This window comes from Onthophagus taurus, chromosome 7, assembly GCF_036711975.1.
Source record: "Onthophagus taurus isolate NC chromosome 7, IU_Otau_3.0, whole genome shotgun sequence".
Taxonomy (NCBI): domain Eukaryota; kingdom Metazoa; phylum Arthropoda; class Insecta; order Coleoptera; family Scarabaeidae; genus Onthophagus; species Onthophagus taurus.
Genome location: NC_091972.1, coordinates 18,006,156 through 18,028,444, shown reverse-complemented (window position 1 = coordinate 18,028,444; position 22,289 = coordinate 18,006,156). Strand labels below are relative to the sequence as shown.

Below are 22,289 nucleotides of genomic sequence, written 5' to 3'. Positions count from 1 at the left end.
GCCGATATATCAGCCTCCTATCCTTAATTTCTCTCCAGCACTCTCCCAGGATCCTGCAATCCTTCTGTGATTTTCTCGTAGTTCACTGCTCTCCCTCCCCAGCCCTACTACCCATCTCCAATCCCTTGTTTGTACATCCTCCAGCAATACTTGTTCTCTCCATCCCCATACTTCTGCGCCGTACATCATTGTGCTCCTCACCAAGCCCTCAAACATAACCTTTCTTTTTCCCACATCCCTCCTAAAAATTCTCTTCCCCCATCACCAAACCTGTCCCATTACTCATTTCGCTTTTTTTTGCCATCGCCCTCACGTGCGACCTGACCTTATTACTTTCCCAGAACGCATATCCTAGGTACGTATACTCTTTCACTTCCTCTATCTCTCTTCCCTGCCACCTCCATTCCTCCCTCTTTCTTCTCTCCGCTTTGCAAAACTTCATGATTTTTGTCTTCTCGACGTTTACCTTCAACCCCTTCGCCTTAAAATATATATTTCTCCAGAGACTTCATCATTTCCTTTATCTCCACTGCCTCTCTAGCTACGACCACCAAATCATCCGCATACTCGTGCACCTTTGTTAATCCTATCACCACCAAGTCTAAGTCTTAGTCTAAGTATCCAAGTTCGCCGTATACAACGCAAATAATGTGAGACTAAGCGGGCACCCTTGTCTCAATCCCTTCATCGTTCAGAATACCTCGCTTAACTCTTCCTCCACTTAAACCTTGGCCATCGTGGCCGCTTTCAGGTCTATGAACAATGCATACAACTTTCCTCCCTTCTTGTTCTACTCCCTATCTGCCAGGTGTTTCAATAGGTATTATTGTCAATTGCCCCTCTTCCCTTCCTGAATTTTAAATGTAGTGTCCAACAGGGTGATCCCTCTATAATTGCCCACCACCCTTTTACTCTCCCTTTTTATACTTTTATCTTTCTTGTAGCTTATACAAGATCAACAACACATCAACAACACAACATATATAACAATCATACTATGACAAACTATGAAATTCCTATGACAAACCTGTGGGTGCAACATATATGGAACATATTAGCAGGTCGTAAGCAAGCTATCCATCTTCTAGGTCATCTGTCTATCGACATTCTCTTCGTATGTCCGTACCATTTAAGTCTCATTACCTCGATTATCTCTTGTATCAACATTCCCCATTTTATGTCTCCTTGTCTTTCTGCAACACTCCATGTCCAGTCTCTTTATTACTACCTTAGTTTGACCAATTCTATTAATTATTTTCTCAATGCTATTCCCTTTGACTCCAATTTGTACTTCTAGATGTCACGTTTTTAGTAATGTTGCCCTCTAGAAGCAAAGTCTGTTTAGAGGTACTATAGGGAGTACTAGAACATTATTTCCTCCATTTTCCTGAACCATCCACTGATTAATCTCAAGTTAATCTTACGTTTGTACATAAAAAAGAAAAAGTGGTGATAAGCAGGAAATATATTGGATGACCTTATACGAGTTATCCAGGGCCTTGGACCTTGCGACTAATGTTTCTGGATTTTTAGATTTTTCTATGGCTGCCTTGAAGCTACAACATTCATGGAAAGTATTAGAAGACCATATGAAATTATGTGAGGTAGCCTCAGGTTGCTGGAGTTTCTGATTCTTGAGAAAATAAATTATAAGTTACCATATAGGTACTTTGTCTTCTCCCGGTTAATAATCAGACTCTCTTTCCAGTGTGTTCCAATACGATGACGCAATTCTCCTCATCTCTATTACTGGTACCCACAATATCAATATAATTGGCGTATCTCAGCAGTTGTTTCAAATTATAAGTGATCGTGCTAATAATAATAACTTATTTCAACCAGTTAGCACAGTACATAGCATTGGTCATCATCGCAAATAAAAAAAATCAAATAAATCATAACAACAGTTATTATAAATATGTTAAACCTCCAGATATTCTTGCAGCGAATATGCAGAATTAAATTTTTTCGAAACGTAGTCAATATAGACCGTTAAAGGCTAGATTATTATCAATTGTTATGCCCAAAAATTTGTTATACCCAATTATTACCCAAATTAATTTTCCGATTATACCCAAATCGAACACAAATTGTTTTGTTTAAATTTAAAATCAATCGATGGATGACACCACTTTACAAAAGCATTAATCGTATCCGTAGTTAATATTTGAAATGATTCCGGTGCATCCGCGGGCAACGCAATACTGGTATCATCAGCATACATTACATGCTAAATTATCATAAATAAATTGAACAAAATCAATTGAAACAGACTCCATCGATCTATCTCGTCTAAAACGACGCCAAATAAGTTAAAAGGTAATGATAGCCGATAGTTGCTAATATCAGTGAGCGACCCTATCTTATGGGCAATGACTTTACTATTACTAAAATTAAAAAGTATCGAGAAAGGGCTGTCCCTTCTTATTCCAGTTTCTCGGATTGCCTTTTGCAGTGTGAGATTAAAGAGTAAGCATGACAGTGAATCTCTTTGTTTCAGGCTGCTTCATTTGGTAGCTTTTGGAGACTTCTGTTTGTATCCTAATAGATGATGTTATGTTTGTTATTGCCATTTAGGTTAGATGTATGAGTTTCTCTGCTATGCCAAATTCTATCATAGCGTTAAGGAGGGCGAATCTATTGATACTTTCGTACGCTCTTATAAAGTCAACAAACAGATGGTGCGTGTTGATGTTATGCCCGGTTCACATTATTTCAGTCCAGTAATCCAGCGACTCAATCCAATCGAATGTTGGACTAGATCTTAGTTTTTATAAAATTCCGATGAGATATCCCGCATACACACTTGTTCTCTGTATGAAAAAACTGAAAATTTTGGTTTTCAGTTAGGTTCATTATAGAATTGTGCGTGTTCCTAAAAAACAACAATGCGTGTTCACTGTTCAACATATCCAGCACTGGATTGACTATCTACACTCCAGTGGCGCTGGAATCAACGAGCTAAAGAAAAAGTAGACCGTTCAATCCAGACACTGGACAGGATTAATCACTGGAATGAGCGCATTCCAGTATCGGTTCACATTATTTTAGTAGAATTTCAGCAGTGATTTCGATCATTGTACTGAACAGCCCTTGAGCAAAGGGCTGAAGTCTGCTGTACAGTACATTACCCAGTATTTTTTATCCCGCTACCAGGAGAGTTATCCCTCTGTAGTTATCGCAGTTGAGGGGCTCGCCCTTTTTGTTTAGTGGGCATTTTATTCAGCATCGTCATTCTTAAAGCATTTCTTCCTTCTCCCATATCGATCTGACCTATACATCGTTTCAAGCAACTTATCTTCTAATTGCGCTAATAACTACTTGTTGGGTAAGGGGTCACTTTGAGAAAAAGAAATCTAAATCACCCATGAATTATGAGCTTATGATCATGTAAAGAGATTACAGGTCTGCCAAACTTATGAAAGAACGAAAAATGTTTGATTGAAATTTCTTTGTTCAGAACTTCTATGCTTCTGCATTTGTTCATTTTTATTGTAAGTTGTTCATTGAATGAGATTGAAGGTTGATAATGTTAATGGAATGCTAGATACTGCAAATAGAAGGCTATGTATTCCTTATGAAAGACTAGATACTGCTAAAAAAGTACTTGTAGAATACTAGATATTGCTCAAAAAAGACTAGAGAGTGCTTGTAGAAGACTAAATATTGATGGCAGAAGACTAGATACTGCTAGGAAAAGATTAGGTGTCGCTGGCAGAGGATTGCATACTGTTAACGGTAGGCTAAATATACTTTATATTGTTATATATACAAGGTGGTCCATTTAACGTGAGACAAGCGATTATCTCGAAAACGGTTCATTTTACATAAAAGTGACCCAAATGAAAGTTGTTCTGTGCGAAGGGGGAAACCATAATATGATGATAACATTTTTTGACCTTGACCTTCTTTTCAAGGTTACATGAGTGGCTCACCCCCATATTTTTTTTTATTATTAGTTATATAAGAAAAGCAGTTGGAATGAATAATTATGCCGTTAAAACGGATTATTACGACATGAAATCATTCTCTTTGTGCTGCCGGTTATACCGGAAGTGAGTTGGGTAGTCAGTTGGGTAGACACCATAATTTCACATAACTTTTACTTGAAAAAATTTTCACGATCGCTTATTATTTTGAAAATAAAAATATTTTCGTTATTTTTTAACGTTTCAGTACCTTCGGAAAATGTATTACAAGTTTTGACGCATAGTAGCTAGGTTAATAGTATAAACTACGCTATGTTTCTCTTGATTTTCTATTTCTCGAGCAGTAATCACTCTGCTTTAGTCAGTAGTTCTTTTTAATAATGGTGTAAATTAACAAACTTAATTGTTTGTTCGCGTTTTTCTTTTAAAACTAATTTAATACGACTGTATTAAAAAACACGATAACAAAAGAACCACTGACTAAAGCATAACAGTGATCACTGCTCGGGAAATAGCAAATCATGAGGAACATAGCGTAATTTATACTATTAAACTAGCTACTATGCGTCAAAATGTGTAATATATTTTCCGAAGGTACTAAAAAGCTAAAAAATAACGAAAATAATTTATTTTCAAAAATTAGAAGCGATCGTAAAAATTTTAGAAGACGCCAGAAAACATGAAAGAGCGGATAAGAAATGCATGCAGAAATTGTAGCCAAGAAAACCTTTTAATATGTAACGTTAAATATATACTACGTGGCATATTTCATCAGCCTCCGCAGTTTTGGTATATTTTAGCTTTTTAATTGCGCTAATAACTACTTGTTGGGTAGGGGGGGCACTTTGAGAAAGACAAATCTAAATCACCCATCAATTATGAGCACATGATCCTGTAAAGAGATTACAGTTCTGCTAAACTTATGGAAGAAAAAAAATTTTGATTGAAATTTCTTTATTCAGAACTTCTATGCTTCTGCATTTGTTCATTCTCATTGTAAGTAATTCATTGAATGAGATTAAAGGGAGATAATGTTAATGGAATGCTAGATACTGCAAATAGAAGGCTATGTATTCCTTATGAAAGACTAGATACTGCTAATAAAAGGCTAAATACTACTTATAGAATACTAGATATTGCTCAGAATAGACTTAAAACTGCCGGCAAAAGACCAGACAGTGCTTGTAGAAGAGTAGATATTGATGGCAGAAGGCTAGATACTGCTATTGGAAGATTGGATACTGCTAATAAAAGATGCAGCTGGCAGAAGACTAGATACTGCTAATAAAAGACTAAATACTACTTGTAGAATACTAGATATTGCTCAAAAAAGACTCGAAACTACAGACAAAAAACTAGATAGTGCTTGAAGACTAAATATTGATGGTAGAAGATGCCAAGACTGCTATTGGAAGATTGGACACTGCTTATAAAAGATACGGCTGGCAAAAGAATGGGTGTCGCTGGCAGACGATTACATACTGTTAACGAAGTACTAGATTCTGCTAATAAATTGCTTGTAGACTAAATACACTTTATAGTGTTATATAAAAAGTTGAATAAACACTCTCATGATTATGATGATAGATAAAGATTAAATTAATTACCTTATAAAACCATTTAAATTTTAAATCTTTAAAATAAAACAAGTCATAAAACTTTTATGTTGTAATTAACAACCGTATTTAAATGAATGTCTTAACAACACTTAGGGCAGATTAAAATGAAAATCTACTCCAATCAAGCAAAAAAGTCCTTCATTGTTGCAAGAATGAAATAAAAAATGTCCTTTAACATAATATAATTTCCTTCATAATTTCATAATGGCGATTCATGTTACGACAAAATTATTTTTTAAATTATTTTATCGAAACCGTGCATCGAGTCAAAGAGTTTAAAATTACCCGACATTAAATGCGGATAAGAACAAATGGCATTCTTTTGACGCGACCCCATTATCGTGTTAAAACGTTTTATTCTCAATCGATTTTCTTCACATGACGGGGACCCTGACATAATATGACTATGCCAAGAGCCAAGGTGATTCAAATAAGGTATTCGCGTGATGTCCACTACAACCAAAACGCACTTTGTAAACGCAAACTTTGTATCGCTGTTTTAATTCAATTAAAAAGTTCGTAACTGTGTTTTGGATGTGTTCTCCAAACTTCCGGTTGAGGTAGTAGTTCTGTTGATGAGTGTTTACGCGAGTTACACGAATGACAGAAATTAATTCAACTAAGTGAGTCTAAGTAGTAAATAAATAGAATTTGATGCCGAATAAAATTGAGGTTAAAATTGTTAAAGTCTTCAATGCGAAAGGATTTCACATTCGTTATTCAACTTCTCCGCATTGCTAGGTGGAAAACACGACTCGCTAGGTGTCGGTTTCAACGGCAGTTTGCATTAAATTTGCATGCTCCTCGCCCAAGGACTAAACGCCCTTTGCAACAAATTGAAATTTCCATCGCAAATAACTTAGAGGTGGTACCTTGACTTTATCAATTTGTGATGCAGAACAACCTCGATATCAAAATTTTAGTTTAATTTTTTAAATTGAGAATTAAGAAAGAAATTTGCAAGAAAGCAAAAATTAACAATGTAAAATTTGCAGGTAATAATAATAAAATTATTTAAATTATAACTCTAATTCATGTACTAAAACCAAACATAGGTAGAATTAAACGTAGATAAAACACGACCAAAGGTTTTAACACGCGATGTTGACCTAGAAAACTACTAAACCCTCGGTAGGAAAGCTAAAAAGAAAATATCTCTCTCGCAATCAACTCATCCGATCACCATCAACGCAGTGTCGACGTTGGTGGCGTCACTATCTCTTCCAGTTTATTAAGAAATCAGTGCCAATTAATCCGCATCTAGTTCTAGTTCCGGGAAAACGGGGGGGTAGGGAGTACCCCGTAATCAATCACACCGGGTAATTGGGTACAATGGGGTCGTAATTGACACCCCGCTAGGTCTACTAAAATCCCTAACGGTAGCCAGCACCCGGGAAATTACTTTTATCACGTTGATAAGGGTGTGAAAGCTATTTGTTTTCGTTTTTGCACCAAATTTACTTAAAAAAAAATTTTTAAAATGGTTATTACAGTTCTGTATTTTAAATGATGGGAAATTAACGTGATATTGAATGCGAAAGGAGGAGATTTAACATTCTTAGCGACCATGTTCATTTAGGTATTCATGAGTTTCATTACTCCCTAACGTATTCTCTCTTAATCGTTCCTAGATGGTAAATATTTCGGTAAAAACAAGTTCATCGTCAGGGGAGTATTTTACATACATAAATGTTATAAATGTAAACGACTAATATTAAAACCATCCGAAATTTAACATTTCAATACACGCGAGGGGAGTATTAGTTCGCACCATTTAAATTTCTAATAAATATTAATATCTGTGAAATTTTGTGTATACAATACAGGTAAATAAAACTTGTTTTGCAGTGCGTCTTCAGATTAGAACTAACACTAGACTTAGAAACATTCGGGTTTAGCCGTAAGCCTCTTAAGACGGCTAGAAAAGTGCAAGAGAGCAATATTGTTAACAATAGAATTTGCTACAACTTTTGTTCTAAAATTTTTTTGTAATATGCTCTGTATCCCAGTGTTACTATTAACATCTTAATACAAAAACGAATTCATATTTTCGTATTTTTCTCGATATTGACGCATTTGGGAACAAAAGTGCAAGAAAGCAATATTGTTAACAATAGAATTTGCTAAAACTTTTGTTCTGAAAGTTTTTTTGTACTATGCTCCGCTTCACGAGTTGTACCATTAACAACTTGAAAAAGGAACAACATTCATATTTTCGTACATTTTCGATGTTGACGCATTTAAGAGCAACAGTGCAAGAGAACAGTATTGTTAAGAACAAAAATTACAAAAATTATTATTCCATAAGTTTTTTTGTAATATGCTCCCTTTTCCAAGTGTTTCCATTAACAAATTCATCCAATTTTCATATTTTCGTATCTTTCTCAATATTGACGCATCTAAGAGCAAAAGTGCAAAAAAGCAATATTGTTGACAATAGAATTTGCTATAACTTTCGTTCTAAAAGTTTTTTTATAACCTACTCCGCTTCACGAGTGTTACCATTAACAACTTAAAAAAGCAACAAATTCATCCAATTTTCACATCTTCGTATTTTTCTTGATATTGACGCCTCGTAGAACAACAGCGCAAGAGAACAATACTATTAAGAATAAAATTTACAATAACTATTATTCCACAAGTTTTTTTGTAAAATGCTCGGGTTACCGCATATTTCCAATAACAATTTGAAAAATAACAAATTCATCCAATTTTCATATTTTCGTATCTTTCTCAATATTGACGCGTCTAAGAGCAGAAGTGTAAGAGAGCAATATTGTTAACAATAGAATTTGCTATAATTTTCGTTCTAAAAGTTTTTTTATAACCTATTCCGCTTCACGAGTGTTACCGTTAACAACTTGAAAAAGCAAAAATTCACCAAATTTTCATATTTTCGTATTTTTCTCGATATTGACGCACCTAAGAGCAACAGCGCAAGAGAACAATACTATTAAGAATAAAATTTACAATAACTATTGTTCCACAAGTTTTTTGTAATATGCTCCGTTTCCCGCATTTTTCCAATAACAACTTGAAAAAGCAACAAATTCATCTAATACTCATATTTTCGTATTTTTCTCGATATTGACGCATCTGAGAGCAAAAGTAAAAGAGAGAAATATTGTTAACAATAAAATTTGCTACAACTATTGTTGTAAAAGTTTTTTTTGTCACATGCCCTGTTTCCAGAGTGTTGCCATTAACAACTTGAAAAAACAACAAATTCATCCAATTTTCATATTTTCGTATCTTTCTCAATATTGATCGATCTAAGAGCAAAAGTGCAAGAAAGCAATATTGTTAACAATAGAATTTGCTATAACTTTCGTTCTAAAAGTTTTTTTATAGCCTGCTCCGCTTCACGAGTGTTACCATTAACAACTTGAAAAAGCAACAAATTTATCCAATTTTTATATTTTCGTATTTTTCTTGATTTTGACGCATCTAAGAGCAACAGCGCAAGAGAACAATACTATTAAGAATAAAATTTGCAATAACTATTATTCCACAAGTCTTTTGTAATATGCTCCGTTTTTCGAGTGTTTCCATTAACAAATTCATCCAATTATCATATTTTCTCATATTTCTCAATATTGATGCATCTAAGAGCAAAAGTACAAGAGAGCAATATTGTTAAAAATAGAATTTGCTATAACTTTCGTTCTAAAAGTTTTTTTATAACCTACTCCGCTTCACGAGTGTTACCATTAACAACTCAAAAAAGCAACAAATTCATCCAATTTTCACATCTTCGTATTTTTCTTGATATTGACGCCTCGTAGAGCAACAGCGCAAGAGAACAATACTATTAAGAATAAAATTTACAATAACTATTATTCCACAAGTTTTTTGTAAAATGCTCGGCTTACCGCATATTTCCAATAACAATTTGAAAAAATAACAAATTCATCCAATTATCATATTTTCTCATATTTCTCAATATTGACGCATCTGAGAGCAAAAGTACAAGAGAGCAATATTGTTAACAATAGAATTTGCTATAACTTTCGTTCTAAAAGTTTTTTTATAACCTACTCCGCTTCACGAGTGTTAGCATTAACAACTTGAAAAAACAACAAATTCATCCAATTTTCATATTTTCGTATCTTTCTCAATATTGATGGATCTAAGAGCAAAAGTGCAAGAAAGCAATATTGTTAACAATAGAATTTGCTATAACTTTCGTTCTAAAAGTTTTTTTATAGCCTGCTCCGCTTCACGAGTGTTACCATTAACAACTTGAAAAAGCAACAAATGTATCCAATTTTTATATTTTCGTATTTTTCTTGATATTGACGCATCTAAGAGCAACAGCGCAAGAGAACAATACTATTAAGAATAAAATTTGCAATAACTATTATTCCACAAGTCTTTTGTAATATGCTCCGTTTTTCGAGTGTTTCCATTAACAAATTCATCCAATTATCATATTTTCTCATATTTCTCAATATTGACGCATCTAAGAGCAAAAGTACAAGAGAGCAATATTGTTAACAATAGAATTTGCTATAACTTTCGTTCTAAAAGTTTTTTAATAACCTGCTCCGCTTCACGAGTGTTACCATTAACAAATTAAAAAAGCAAGAAATTCATCCAATTTTCGTATATTTCTTGATATTGATGCATCTAAGAGCGACAGTGCAAGAGAACAATACTATTAAGAATAAAATTTGCAATAACTGTCCAATTCCACAAGTATTTTTCTAATATGCTCTGTTTCCCGCGTGATTCCCATAACATCTTGGAAAAGCAACAGATTCATCCAATATTCATATTTTCGTATTTTTCTCGATATTGACGCATCTAAGAGCAAAAGTGTAACAGAGCAACATTGTTAACAATAGAATTTGCCACAACTTTTGTTCTAAAAGTATTTTTTTAATATATATTGTCACTATTACCCCACCGTTCTAACTTTGGCTATAAAATTAGCATTATTTTTTCCTTTCATGTATTTTTCCGTTACTATAAAAGATTGACTTTGGCGTATTTAGAAAAATTTTGCAAATTTTCCTATCAGTAATATAAAAGGTCTTGCTGTAAAACTGACCACAGTATGTATAGTATAGATTAAAAAGAACAATTAATGCCATCTTCCCGTCGTTCACAAAACTAAAAAGAGTTCTAAACTGAGCTGAAGTTGCAGTTTCGTGAACTGGAGAGATTTATTAGTTGGGGAATCACCGAATTACGATTTCTGTTCTAAGCCAACGAGTTTTTCACATATTTCAAAGATAAATGTTAGTGAAGTAGTGTAGTTCTGTAGCATATTACTGACTTTTACAATAAAAAATTTACTTTCTTCTTCTTTTTTTTCTTTGGATAGTTATTAAAATGTGTGTCATTTTTAGTGTCAGTAAAATATGGCGAACAAAGGTCTAAATGAAGCTGAACGGTTAATCCTTCTAGAATACGATAATTTTCCCGAAGAACCTACAGATATTTTATCGAGCGATGATGAATTTAAGCCAGAAGTGATCGAGGCACAAAGTAGTGGTAGTGAAGAATCGTAAATTGAAGTGAGTAGCGATGAAGATAATAGAGAAAATGGTAATGCGACAGAAAGTGATAGTTATTTCTTAGGAAAAGATAATGTAACCAAGTGGTATAAGAAGGCTCCAGCAACCGCACGTATTCGTGCCAAGAACATGGTGACTAATTTACTTGGTAGAAAACAAACTGGAAAAGACGCACTGAGATGTTTTATCAGTGATGATCAGAACCCGGACAGTTTAGGAAACGTGCGCCCCTCCACACTAAACGAATGCCTTGATAAGCGTACGCTTCGATTTAATTCATTGAATATTGAGACTGGAGTGGGAGGCGTTTTAGGATCACTTTCCTAAACTGTGCGGGCTCTGGGATGATATTATAGATTGCATAGTGGTCTTTACCAACCTGAAAATACAGAGCAAAACTGCAAATAACAAAAAATTGCAAACTTATGAAAAACAAACAGACAAAGAAGAAATCTTCACAATAATTGGTCTTCTCTATTTATGTGGTGTGTTCAGATCCGCTCATTTATCACTGGATGACTTATGGAGTACTAAGTATGGACTTCCTATGTTTCATGCAATGATGTATAAAAGAGTTTTCGTATACTTTTAGGCCAATTTAAGATTTGACAATAAAATTGAAAGGAATCCCACCAATAAATTAACAGCGATTTCAAATTTTTGGACTTGTTTCGTCGAAAATTGTAAGAAATATTACACGATAAGTGAGTAACTATAGATGAAATGTTGAGAAAGGTGAAACATTTAGAGAAAGGTGTAGTTTTATAGAATACCTCCCAAAGAAACCAGCAAAATACGATATAAAAGTTTCTTAGGAGGAAAAGTATATGCCGGTAAAGAAGACAATAGAGTTGCAAAGGATCTGGCCTACAAAGTTATTATCGAAATCACGCAACCAATATATAATATAGGTGGAAATTCCTATTCCTCTAGGACAAAGTTAACTTAAAAAAAAATCACCCTTGTGGGAACACTAGAAAAGAACAGAAGAGAAATACCTATTGATTTTTTACCCAGCAAACATCGTCCTACAACTATAGAGGGATTTAGTCCACAATCAAAAATGCTTTCTTACGTCCCCAAAATAAATAAAAGCGTGGTTCTTTTCAGTACATTTCATGATTGAGCAACCACTATAGATCCAGAAACAAAAAAAACAGAAGAAATATTATTGTATAATAGTACCAACCCTTCACCAGGAAGCGAAAGTTGGATGGACTAATCCGCCCTACTATCCAAGGTGAAGAAATTCCTTTCTCAAAGGAAGTCAAATATCTAGGAGTAATTCTAGACAAAACCCTGTCATGGAATGGACATTTGCAGGGAGTTTTGCACAAAGCTAGACTATCCTTGTGGACTTGTCGCAGTCTTTGTGGAAAAAATTGGGGTCTTACCCCTGAAAGACTGTACTGGCTCTATGTGACTGTGGTTAGACCTATGATCACATACGGAGCAGCAGCCTGGTATAGGAAAGTCCGACAGACTTCAGTTATCAGTAAACTTTCACGAATTCAACGAGTAGCTGGATTGGCAATCTCTGGTGCGATAGGCACAATGCCAACTCTAGCAATGGAGGTTCTGCTTGGCCTATCTCTTCTGCATTTGCATATAGAGAAAGTGGCTAGAACAACCATTTACAGATTTAAGCAATATGCTCAAAACTGTTCCGACATGTCCTACCAATGGGCTGCGGAAGACATTATAAGCACTGATACTGTGCTATCAATGCCGTCAGATTTGGCGGTATCACTATCAGTGATTAATGCTCGATACCAGATTGTACTGCCTGAGCGGCAGTCCTGGATCGAAAATGAAAATTCTCTGGTTCGGGCAGACTTTGCTTGTACACAGATGGATCAAAAACGCCTGAAGGGGTAGGAGCAGGAGTATACTGCCAGACACCTCGAATTAAGCAAGCCTACAGCCTGGGTACGTACTGTACTGTATTCCAGGCGGAAGTATTTGCTATTGACATGGGTACTAAAATCCTTCTTGAAAGAGAGGTGAAGAACATGACAGTACGAATTTTCTCAGACAGTCAATCCGCTCTCCAGGCGCTGCAAGCCGTGAAAACGGTGTCGGCTCTGGTTAATGATTGTAAGAGAACATTAAACACACTGAGTTGTGATAACAGTCTCTCTGATCTGGGTCCCGGGTCACTCTGGGGTTGCTGGCAATGAAGCGGCAGATAAGCTAGCACGAGATGGCAGCGCTGAAGCGTTTGTGGGACCGGAACCAGCAGTTGGTGTATCATTTGCGATGGCCAAATATAGGATTGGACTGTGGGCTGAAGAGAGACTTCGCCTACTGTGGACCAGTTCTCCTGGAATGAGACATGCTAAGGTGTTTATTAACATCGCCACTGTCAAACCCGGGAATATTTTAGGACTTGCCCGTAGTAGCATAAAAGTTCTAATGGGTGTTTTTACTGGGCACTGCCGATTAAAAGCACACCTCAACTTGTTGGGTTTAGCCGACGATGTTGAATGCCGACTATGTGCGGAGGAAGCAGAGACGGTTGAGCATGTTTTATGCCACTGCCCTGCCGTTAACCGTATCAGATTCTCGATTTTTGGGTCGCAGTTTATCTCCTCAAAAGATCTGAATGACCTTTCGCCGAGCAAGGTATTAATGTTCGTTAAGAGCATTGGACTGCACGGTGAAATTTGATAACGATATCTATCGGGGTACAATAGATCCTTAGGGTCGCGGTGCAAGGTTGGTTGGTCCGCCTACCCGATATGTATTCTATGTAATGTAATGTAATGCATATTCAGTGCAAAGAGCAACGAGGAGGTGACCAATGACCATATTCTATCATATGCTAAATATAAGTGTTGTAAATGCATTAGTGTTGTACAACAGCACGAATCCAGACGTAATAAAAGATAAAAAACATGGCAGATGATATTTTATAAGAACTGTAGCTTTCATTCTCCTTGAACAATATGAAAAGAAGAAGTACAATACAAACATTACAGAAATCAGTGAAACACAATTTGAAATGTTGTGGCATTGAAACACCTACTACATCAAGGCAGTCCAATAGTAGTGCTATTGTTACTCCTAAGAAAAGGACACAAGATAGAAAAACTGCTGACAGAAGTGCTCAGAAAAACTGTAAACGATTTATATGTAGAGATCATAGTGTTATAATGTGTAATACTTGTTATGAAAACTTCGAAATAAAAAATAAATGTTTTACTTAGTAATCGACTAGTTATTATATTATATATTATATTTCTTTGTTGTTCCCCACAATACACAGTATGTTCCACCTTGTATGTGCAGTGTGTTAATTAATTATCGTACCCGACGTCATCATTGCAAGTATGCAACCAATATCACAGTATTCGTATCGGAATACGCAAATCGTGTTATTGGTTGCATACTTGCATATAATGATGACGTTGGAAACGATAATTAATTAACTGTATGTACTCCGAAGGTTAACAACAAAATTCATCAAATTTTCATATTTTCGTATTTTTTTCAATATTGACGCATCTAAGCTTACCATTGATTCTACCGGCATAGGTTGGCAACGCTGCACTATAGAGTTTCTAGTTCTAGGTCTAGTGTTAGTTCTAGTGATAGTGTTAAGTTAATACTAATTTTGGTTGTTTCTGAAGAAGGTTATAGCACGTGTTTGTTCTAGTTTTAGTTAAATATAATAGATAAATAAATAAAGATAAATAAAAGTATTAAATCCGCTCATATCCGAGCTTATGCAGCAAATGGATTATATGGATTTAACACGAAAAAGTAAATAATAAAATTTGTTTCTATTGCCAATTGCGGACTCACGCAGCGGCGTATGATTGCATAAGCCCATTTTATATCTTTGTAGTGAAGAGTTAAAAGTTATCAAAGAGTTGAAAATCTAAAAATGACCAAATGCATATTATAGCGACATTGGATAACGTGCTTTTTATAACGTCACCGTTATGACACCGTGTAATTAAAACTGTGCACAACCGCGGTAGTAATATTTACTTTATTACAGTTCCATCAACGTTAGCATCGCGTCCTCGACGTTGTTTTTAGTTTTTACGGCAAATTTTATACCATTGTAAAAATTTTGCACCCGGTTACGTTTTTTAATAGTTTGATTTCTATTTTATGACACTTTTTTTTATAGATCATCTCGTATATTAATTAAATTGAATCCCCTTTAATACAACAAGTAAAAAATAACTAGTTTATAACATACATCAACGGGATTAAAATTGAATAGTAAAAGATATAATTTACATCATTGTTATTCACACGATAAATAGGAACTTGTTAAAACTTGTAAAATGAAATTTTAAATTGTAATTTATTACCGGTTGTTGTTCCATTATCTGTTTTGAGTTGAGCTTTATTTGGGACGAATAATTACTAAATTGGGAATGAAATGCGTAGAATATTATTTGGTTATTGCTAAGTGCTTGTAATGGATTTAATGCGATTTTGAAGAACTTTTCTAACAATAAATAAATAAACAGTTTAAAAAACATTAAATTACCACTGACACATGCACTAACATAATAATAAAATAAAAGGAAAATTTAATTACCAAACAACGTAATTATTTTCTACAAACGCTCACAAAAATGATAACATTAATAAAAGCCGATGATGGTAGAATCTAAAAGGACTGCTACATCCTTTGTTGTTTTGTAATCCAGATAATGACGTCAGTATCGGACCAATACGTAGTGTCGCCAACAGTTAGCTGTTACTAGCAGTGCGTTTGAAGACGAAAAGAAACACGAATGTTTCTAGGTCTAGTGATAATTCTATTTTTAGTTCAATAAAAATATACAACAATGTAGCGCTGAATAACAACTAAAACTGGAACTAACACTAGATCTAGAACAAGAAACATTAGGGTTTAGCCATCTAAAGACACGAATCCGAATGTATCTAGTTCTAGATGTAGTGTTAGTTCTAGTGACAGTGTTAGCTCTAGTTTTAGTTGTTATTCACCGTTAGATTGTTGTTTATTTTTATTGAACTAAAACTAGAACTAACAATAGTAGAGCTAAAACTAATAATATGCTCGTAATATGCTCCGTTTCCCCATTATCATCTTAAGAAAACCACGAATTCATAAAATGTTCATATTATCGTATTTTTCTCGATATTGACGCATCTGAGAGCAAAAGTACAAGAGAGCAATATTGTTAAGAATAAACTTTTCTATAACTTTCGTTTTAAAAGTTTTTTTATAACATGCTCCGATTCCCGAGTGTTACCAACACCTTGTAAAACAATGAAATTCATCAAATTTTCATATACTCGAATTTTTGTCAATATTGACGCAACTAAGAGCAAGATAGCGATATTGTTCAAAATAAAAAGTGCTATAATTTTTGTTCTAAAAGTTTTCTTGTAGTATGCTCCTATTCTCGACTATTACCATTAACAGCTTGGCAATGCAAGAAATTCATCGAAATTCATATTTTTGTATGTTTCTCGATATTGACGCATCTGAGAGCAAAAGTGCAAGAGAGCAATATTGTTAACAATAGAATTTGCTATAACTTTTGTTCTAAAAGTTTTCTTGTAATATGCTCCGATTCTCGAGTATTACCATTAACAACTTGAAAATCCAAGAAATTCATCGAAATTTCAAATTTTTGTATTTTTCTCGATATTGACGCATCTGAGAGCAAAAGTGGAAGAGAGCAATATTGTTAAGAATAAACTTTTCCATAACTTTCGTTTTAAAAGTTTCTTTACAACATGCTCCGATTCCCGAGTGTTACCAATACCTTGTAAAACAACGAAATTCATCAAATTTTCATATTCTCGTATTTTTCTCAATATTGACGCAACTAAGAGCAAAAGTGCAAGAAAGCAATATTGTTAAGAATAAACCTTTCTACAACTTTCATTTTAAAAGTTTTTTTATAACATGCTCCGATTCCCGAGTGTTACCAATACCTTGTAAAACGACGAAATTCATCAAATGTTCATATTTTCGAATTTTTCTCAATATTGACGCAACTAAGAGCAAAAATGCAAGATAGCGATATTGTTAAGAATAAAAAGTGCTATAATTTTTGTTCTAAAAGTTTTCTTGTAATATGCTCCTATTCTCGAGTATTACCATTAACAACTTGGAAATGCAAGAAATTCATCGAAATTTCATATTTTTGTGTTTTTCTCGATATTGACGCATCTGAGAGGAAAAGTGCAAGAAAGCATTATTGTTAAGAATAAACTTTTCTATAACTTTCGTTTTAAAAGTTTTTTTATAACATGCTCCGATTCCCGAGTGTTACCAATACCTTGTAAAACAACGAAATTCATCAAATGTTTATATTCTCGAATTTTTCTCAATATTGATACAACTAAGAGCAAAAGTGCAAGATAGCGATATTGTTAAGAATAAAATGTGCTATAATTTTTGTTCTAAAAGTTTTCTTGTAATATGCTCCGATTCTCGAGTATTACCATTAACAACTTGGAAATGCAAGAAATTCATCGAAATTTCATATTTTTGTATTTTTCTCGATATTGACGCATCTGAGAGCAAAAGTGGAAGAGAGCAATATTGTTAAGAATAAACTTTTCCATAACTTTCGTTTTACAAGTTTTTTTATAACATGCTCCGATTCCCGAGTGTTACCAATACCTTGTAAAACAACGAAATTCATCAAATTTTCATATTCTCGAATTTTTCTCAATATTGACGCAACTAAATATTGCGTACAACTTTATTAAGATCAAATTTCTGCCACCTAACACCATACCCTTATTACAGCCAATGAATCAGCAAGTAATTTCAAACTTTAAAAAGGTATATACGAAAAATATTTTTCTTGGTGTTTCCAGGCGGTTAATGACACAGATTTGACCCTGCGAGATTTATGAAAGAATCATTTTACTATTATCCCCTGCATAAATTTCATTGATAAAGCCTGGAACGAAGTTTCTTGCCGTACATTGCAGTCAACATGGAGAAAAATTTGGTCAGCTAATGTGCTTGACAGACGCATTAAAAACATTGATGAAGAGGCAGATGTGGTACAAGACATTGTAAAGATTGGCAAATGTTTCGAAATCAACGAGGATGATGTGGTAAGGCTGCTGCAAGACCATAGCCAAAAACTCACTCCAGAAGAACTTATGGAATTGGAACTTGAGCAGATGAAAACTGTAGAAGAGGAGCATTTAGCAGAAGCATATGAGTTGTCAGATGCTTCAACAGCTGAAATAAAGGATATTTGCAATGGAAATTTTAAATGATAATGTAATGGCACATTTTCGTAAAATTCTCCAGCAAAGAAAAAGGCAAATTTCAGTTGATCGTAATTTTTCGAAGGAGTACTCTGTATATATACAGGGTGTTTCATGCGGAATGTACATACGTTAATATGTTATACATTTGTTCATTTTAAGCAGAAAAGTTCCTAAAAACAAGTGCTCAATTCTCAAATGTAACTGAGATACAGTTAATGCATAAATTAATATCACGCACGGCTGTTGTGAAACAGTTATAGTTTGACATTTAACATTGTTTGGTTGACGTGTCAACTAAGTTGTTGATAATACCACACATATTGACTAATGCAGAATATGCTGATATTGTGTTTTGTTACGATTTCTACAATGGAAACGCACGTGCTGCTCGTCGTCACTATAGGAGACGATTTCCTAACCGAGTGGTACATTCAAGAGCATTTATTCGAACATCCAACAGATTGCATGAAACCGGTTCTGTTCCAAGTACAAGTATTCATTCTCAACGTGCAGGTGTGCAAACTCTGAATGAAGTTGAACAAATTCTTGTCGGTAGAACGCAGTGCATCTACCAGTACAAGAAGACTTTCTGCTCGTCTTCGACCAATACAACACCTTGGACTAACAGACTTTGCCAGAAGATTGGAATTTTGTGGATGCGTAATATCTAACCGCGCTTGGTTCCTGTGATACTTTTTACCAATGAAGCCACTTTCACCCGATGATCCCGTTGATCTGAGGATAATCCGCATGGCAGTGTTGAAACAAATTTTCAGGTAAACTTCCCTGTGAATGTATGGTGTGGAATTATTTACAATAACTTAATTGGGCCTTTCGTACTACCCGAGCGTTTAAGAGCGGAACATATTTAGAGTTCTTGCGCAATGACCTTCCAATACTATTAGAAGATATTCCTTTGGCTACCAGAGCCAATATATCCAGCATGATGGGGCCCATGCTCACTACTACCGTCAAGTGACGCAATACCTGAACCAAACCTTTGCGGAACAGTGGATTGGTCGTGAGAGAATAGCCAGCTGGGTCACTGGACCTTAATCCGTTAGATTACGGAATGTGAGAATGGCTGAAAAGCTATGTTTATCAAGTAAAAGTAAACACACGTGATGAGCTAATTACGGCCAGTGCTGCACGAATCAAGGCACATCAGGATAAATTACGCAGCACAGTGCGTGATATCTTCAAGAGATCAGCCCCTGTATATATCTTTCTTACATATCGTCAGTTAATGTGCTAACTCCACTGTTTTGGCGCTTTGGACTTTTAAATATCATTCATATCACTAGACATCCAGAATCATGAAGACATTGAAAAGTTCAAAGTGTCAAAAATGTGAAGTTAGCAGGTTAACACTCTTAATCGACGATATGTAATTCCATGGTTTTGGTAATTAGATAAACAACTATATTTCTCTTTCTGTAGATGTGTTCTGAGATGTTCTTCGAATTTTTAATATATATAATATGCATTATACGTCATTCTGATCTTGGTGTACTGTTACGCTTGGTAATGTCAAAAATGTTGCTTCCAGTTTTTTGTTGACTTAAACAATATAATTTCATTTACATACTCCAAATATGCGTTCATCTTCTGGTGATGGGTTGGGTTGTGAAAAAAACCTCCAACTAGGTATATGCGACTTTATAAGTAGTAATTACTACTCGGACTAATATTCGTAAATGTGGGAGATGAAGCCTTTCGTTTAGCAATGCGTCTTATGTAGTTACGTCGAAAATGTTGCTCGTTTGGATTACAGGAAAGCCATATTTAATTACAAACTATCAGAGATAAGAGGAGTTTCAGAAAATGCTTTCGCTGCTTCCTGACAGCTGTTTAGAATATTGTATAATATTACATACAAGAATATATTGAGGACTAATTTCAAGTCGGAACCTGGGTAAGCTAAAAAATAAAAAGATTTCAATTTGCTGATATCAGAAGGACACATTGAGGTAACATATCGATTTTGTTCTTGACCTTTTTTTAAAAGTCTAAATGTTACTGTTTGCATGCATAATTTAGACACAAATTAGAATTAAACTCAGATTATAACTTGGAATTACAATGTCCGTAACTAAATTCGTTATGGAACGGTTATTACTCATTTGTACACGTTTACCAAACGTAATCTATTCCCAAGAACAATAGATTCTAAAGGAATCCGTTTATGGGAAGATTATTCATGTACATACTACATACCAAGCATCAGAGAACTCAAAATTAATGTTATCCCTAAAATTTATTTCCTTGTCATTTTTTACTTTCTTATTTGTTTAAATATTAAACACAAAAACATCTACATTCCCAAATCTACACACTACACACCGATATATTATTTATTTTTTCTTGAAAAATATATAAATAAAAAGTGTTCGCTTCGAGATACCTTCATACTGACCATCGTGAAGCGGATCGATGGTGTGAATCATCAGCTGAAGAAGTCCGTGTCTGAATTTTGCACCGGTATGATGATGACCACCTGAGGTCGGCACCTGAGGCGTTTCCGATGCTGTTCGTGATGTAACGCTTCCACCGGGTTGTGTTCCAACACTTGTCTCACTAGATGTCGCCACAGTTCCATGCTAAACAAACAAATAATAAACAAACGTTTAGAAAAATTGACTAAAAAATGTGTAAGACAAAGCAAACTATGTTAATACAAATAACGCCATAAAAGCTGTATAAAAAGTTGGAAAATTTATTTTAAAAAATATTCTTTGACGTGTCAAAATGTCTTAAGGGAAATAAGTAATTAACACAAATGTAAACTTTGGTATATGTAATGTAAACGTGGCTGCTTCGTGTTGCTCTAATTATTAGAGTCTAATAGAAAGCAAATCAATCATGATAAACTGTTTTTGAACATCTCATTCTTTAAAACAACATCTTGTCGAGTAAAATTCAAAATGTTAATAAGTTTTCTCTATACGTAAAAAAAACATGTTAACTTGAAAGCAGCAAAAAATGATGAATCTTAAATAAATTTGGAAATCTCGAAATCTACAGCTCTCTTCTGGTTGAGCTTATTTTTAATTTTTTTTGGAAAACTTCCACACATTCCTGAATTATGAAATGACTTGTGCCAAAATTCTTCTACTAAACATAACCAAACACGCTTGCACAACTCTGTTGGAGAGAAACCGTGTGAAGCGAGAATTATCTTCGCAGGATTCCTGGGGTGTTTGGAACAATTTTTTGGACGTGGGCCACTATATACTATATTTGCTTCCAAAATCTATCGCTAAAGTGGAGACAGTCAGCTTAATTTAGTAACACTTTTTGATTTCCATATTGATTTTCTTAATACATTTAGTTTTGCAAGTATTAATATGGTATGTCTCAAGTACTCTATGTTGAATAGCTAAGTCTTCCTATTTTTTTTCATCATTTTACGATTTAGGGTCATTCAGGGTCAGCTGAAAAACCAATCAAACGCCAAATCGTTACGCTAATAAAATGATTGATCAGGAAGAACTTAAGTATATTGAATGGAACTACAAAAAATTATAGACTGCTTTAGCAACAATTAAGTCGTTTGACAAAACAGCACGACGACTTTACAAGATGACTAACGACATCAATACAAGTTATTAATACAAGATTAAGAGGCTTCAATTTTTTACAACAAATACATCAACATCTTCGCTACCTCGACACATTGTCTTTACCGATTAAGAAAATGAAGCTGATATTGCTTGCGGCCTAGGCAGTAGCTCGATTACAACACATCTTTCTCGGTTTTATGGCCCATCGATTTGAGTGTATCATAATCAGCAGAAATACATTTTCGCTGCCTTGACAATCAATAATTATTTGTGTTACAAAGTGTTTATGTTTAATTTTCATTTCTTGATAGAATCAAGCCGAGGTCCCTTACGACCGAGGTTCCACTTTAAGGTTCCACTTTAATTCCAAGATTTAGTTTACAGATTTTTAACTATCTATGTTGTTAGTAATGAACAGGT

At 34.5% G+C, this 22,289-nt stretch overlaps 1 protein-coding gene across 7 annotated transcripts in view; it reads right to left on the bottom strand.

The window, feature by feature from the left end:
* Positions 1-22,289, bottom strand: part of LOC111414946 (sodium/potassium/calcium exchanger Nckx30C-like) — a 154,290-nt gene that overhangs the window by 78,126 nt on the left and 53,875 nt on the right. For 5 of the 7 annotated variants that reach the window (XR_011640967.1, XM_071197722.1, XM_071197718.1 and 2 more), the window contains one exon: positions 20,711-20,906. Coding sequence is in view for 6 of the 7 variants with exons in the window: in XM_071197722.1 (XP_071053823.1) it covers positions 20,711-20,906 (196 nt within the window). In the remaining variant the exon portion in view is untranslated. The remainder of the gene's footprint in view (positions 1-20,710; positions 20,907-22,289) is intronic. The other 2 variants (XM_071197719.1, XM_071197721.1) reach the window with 1 other exon arrangement.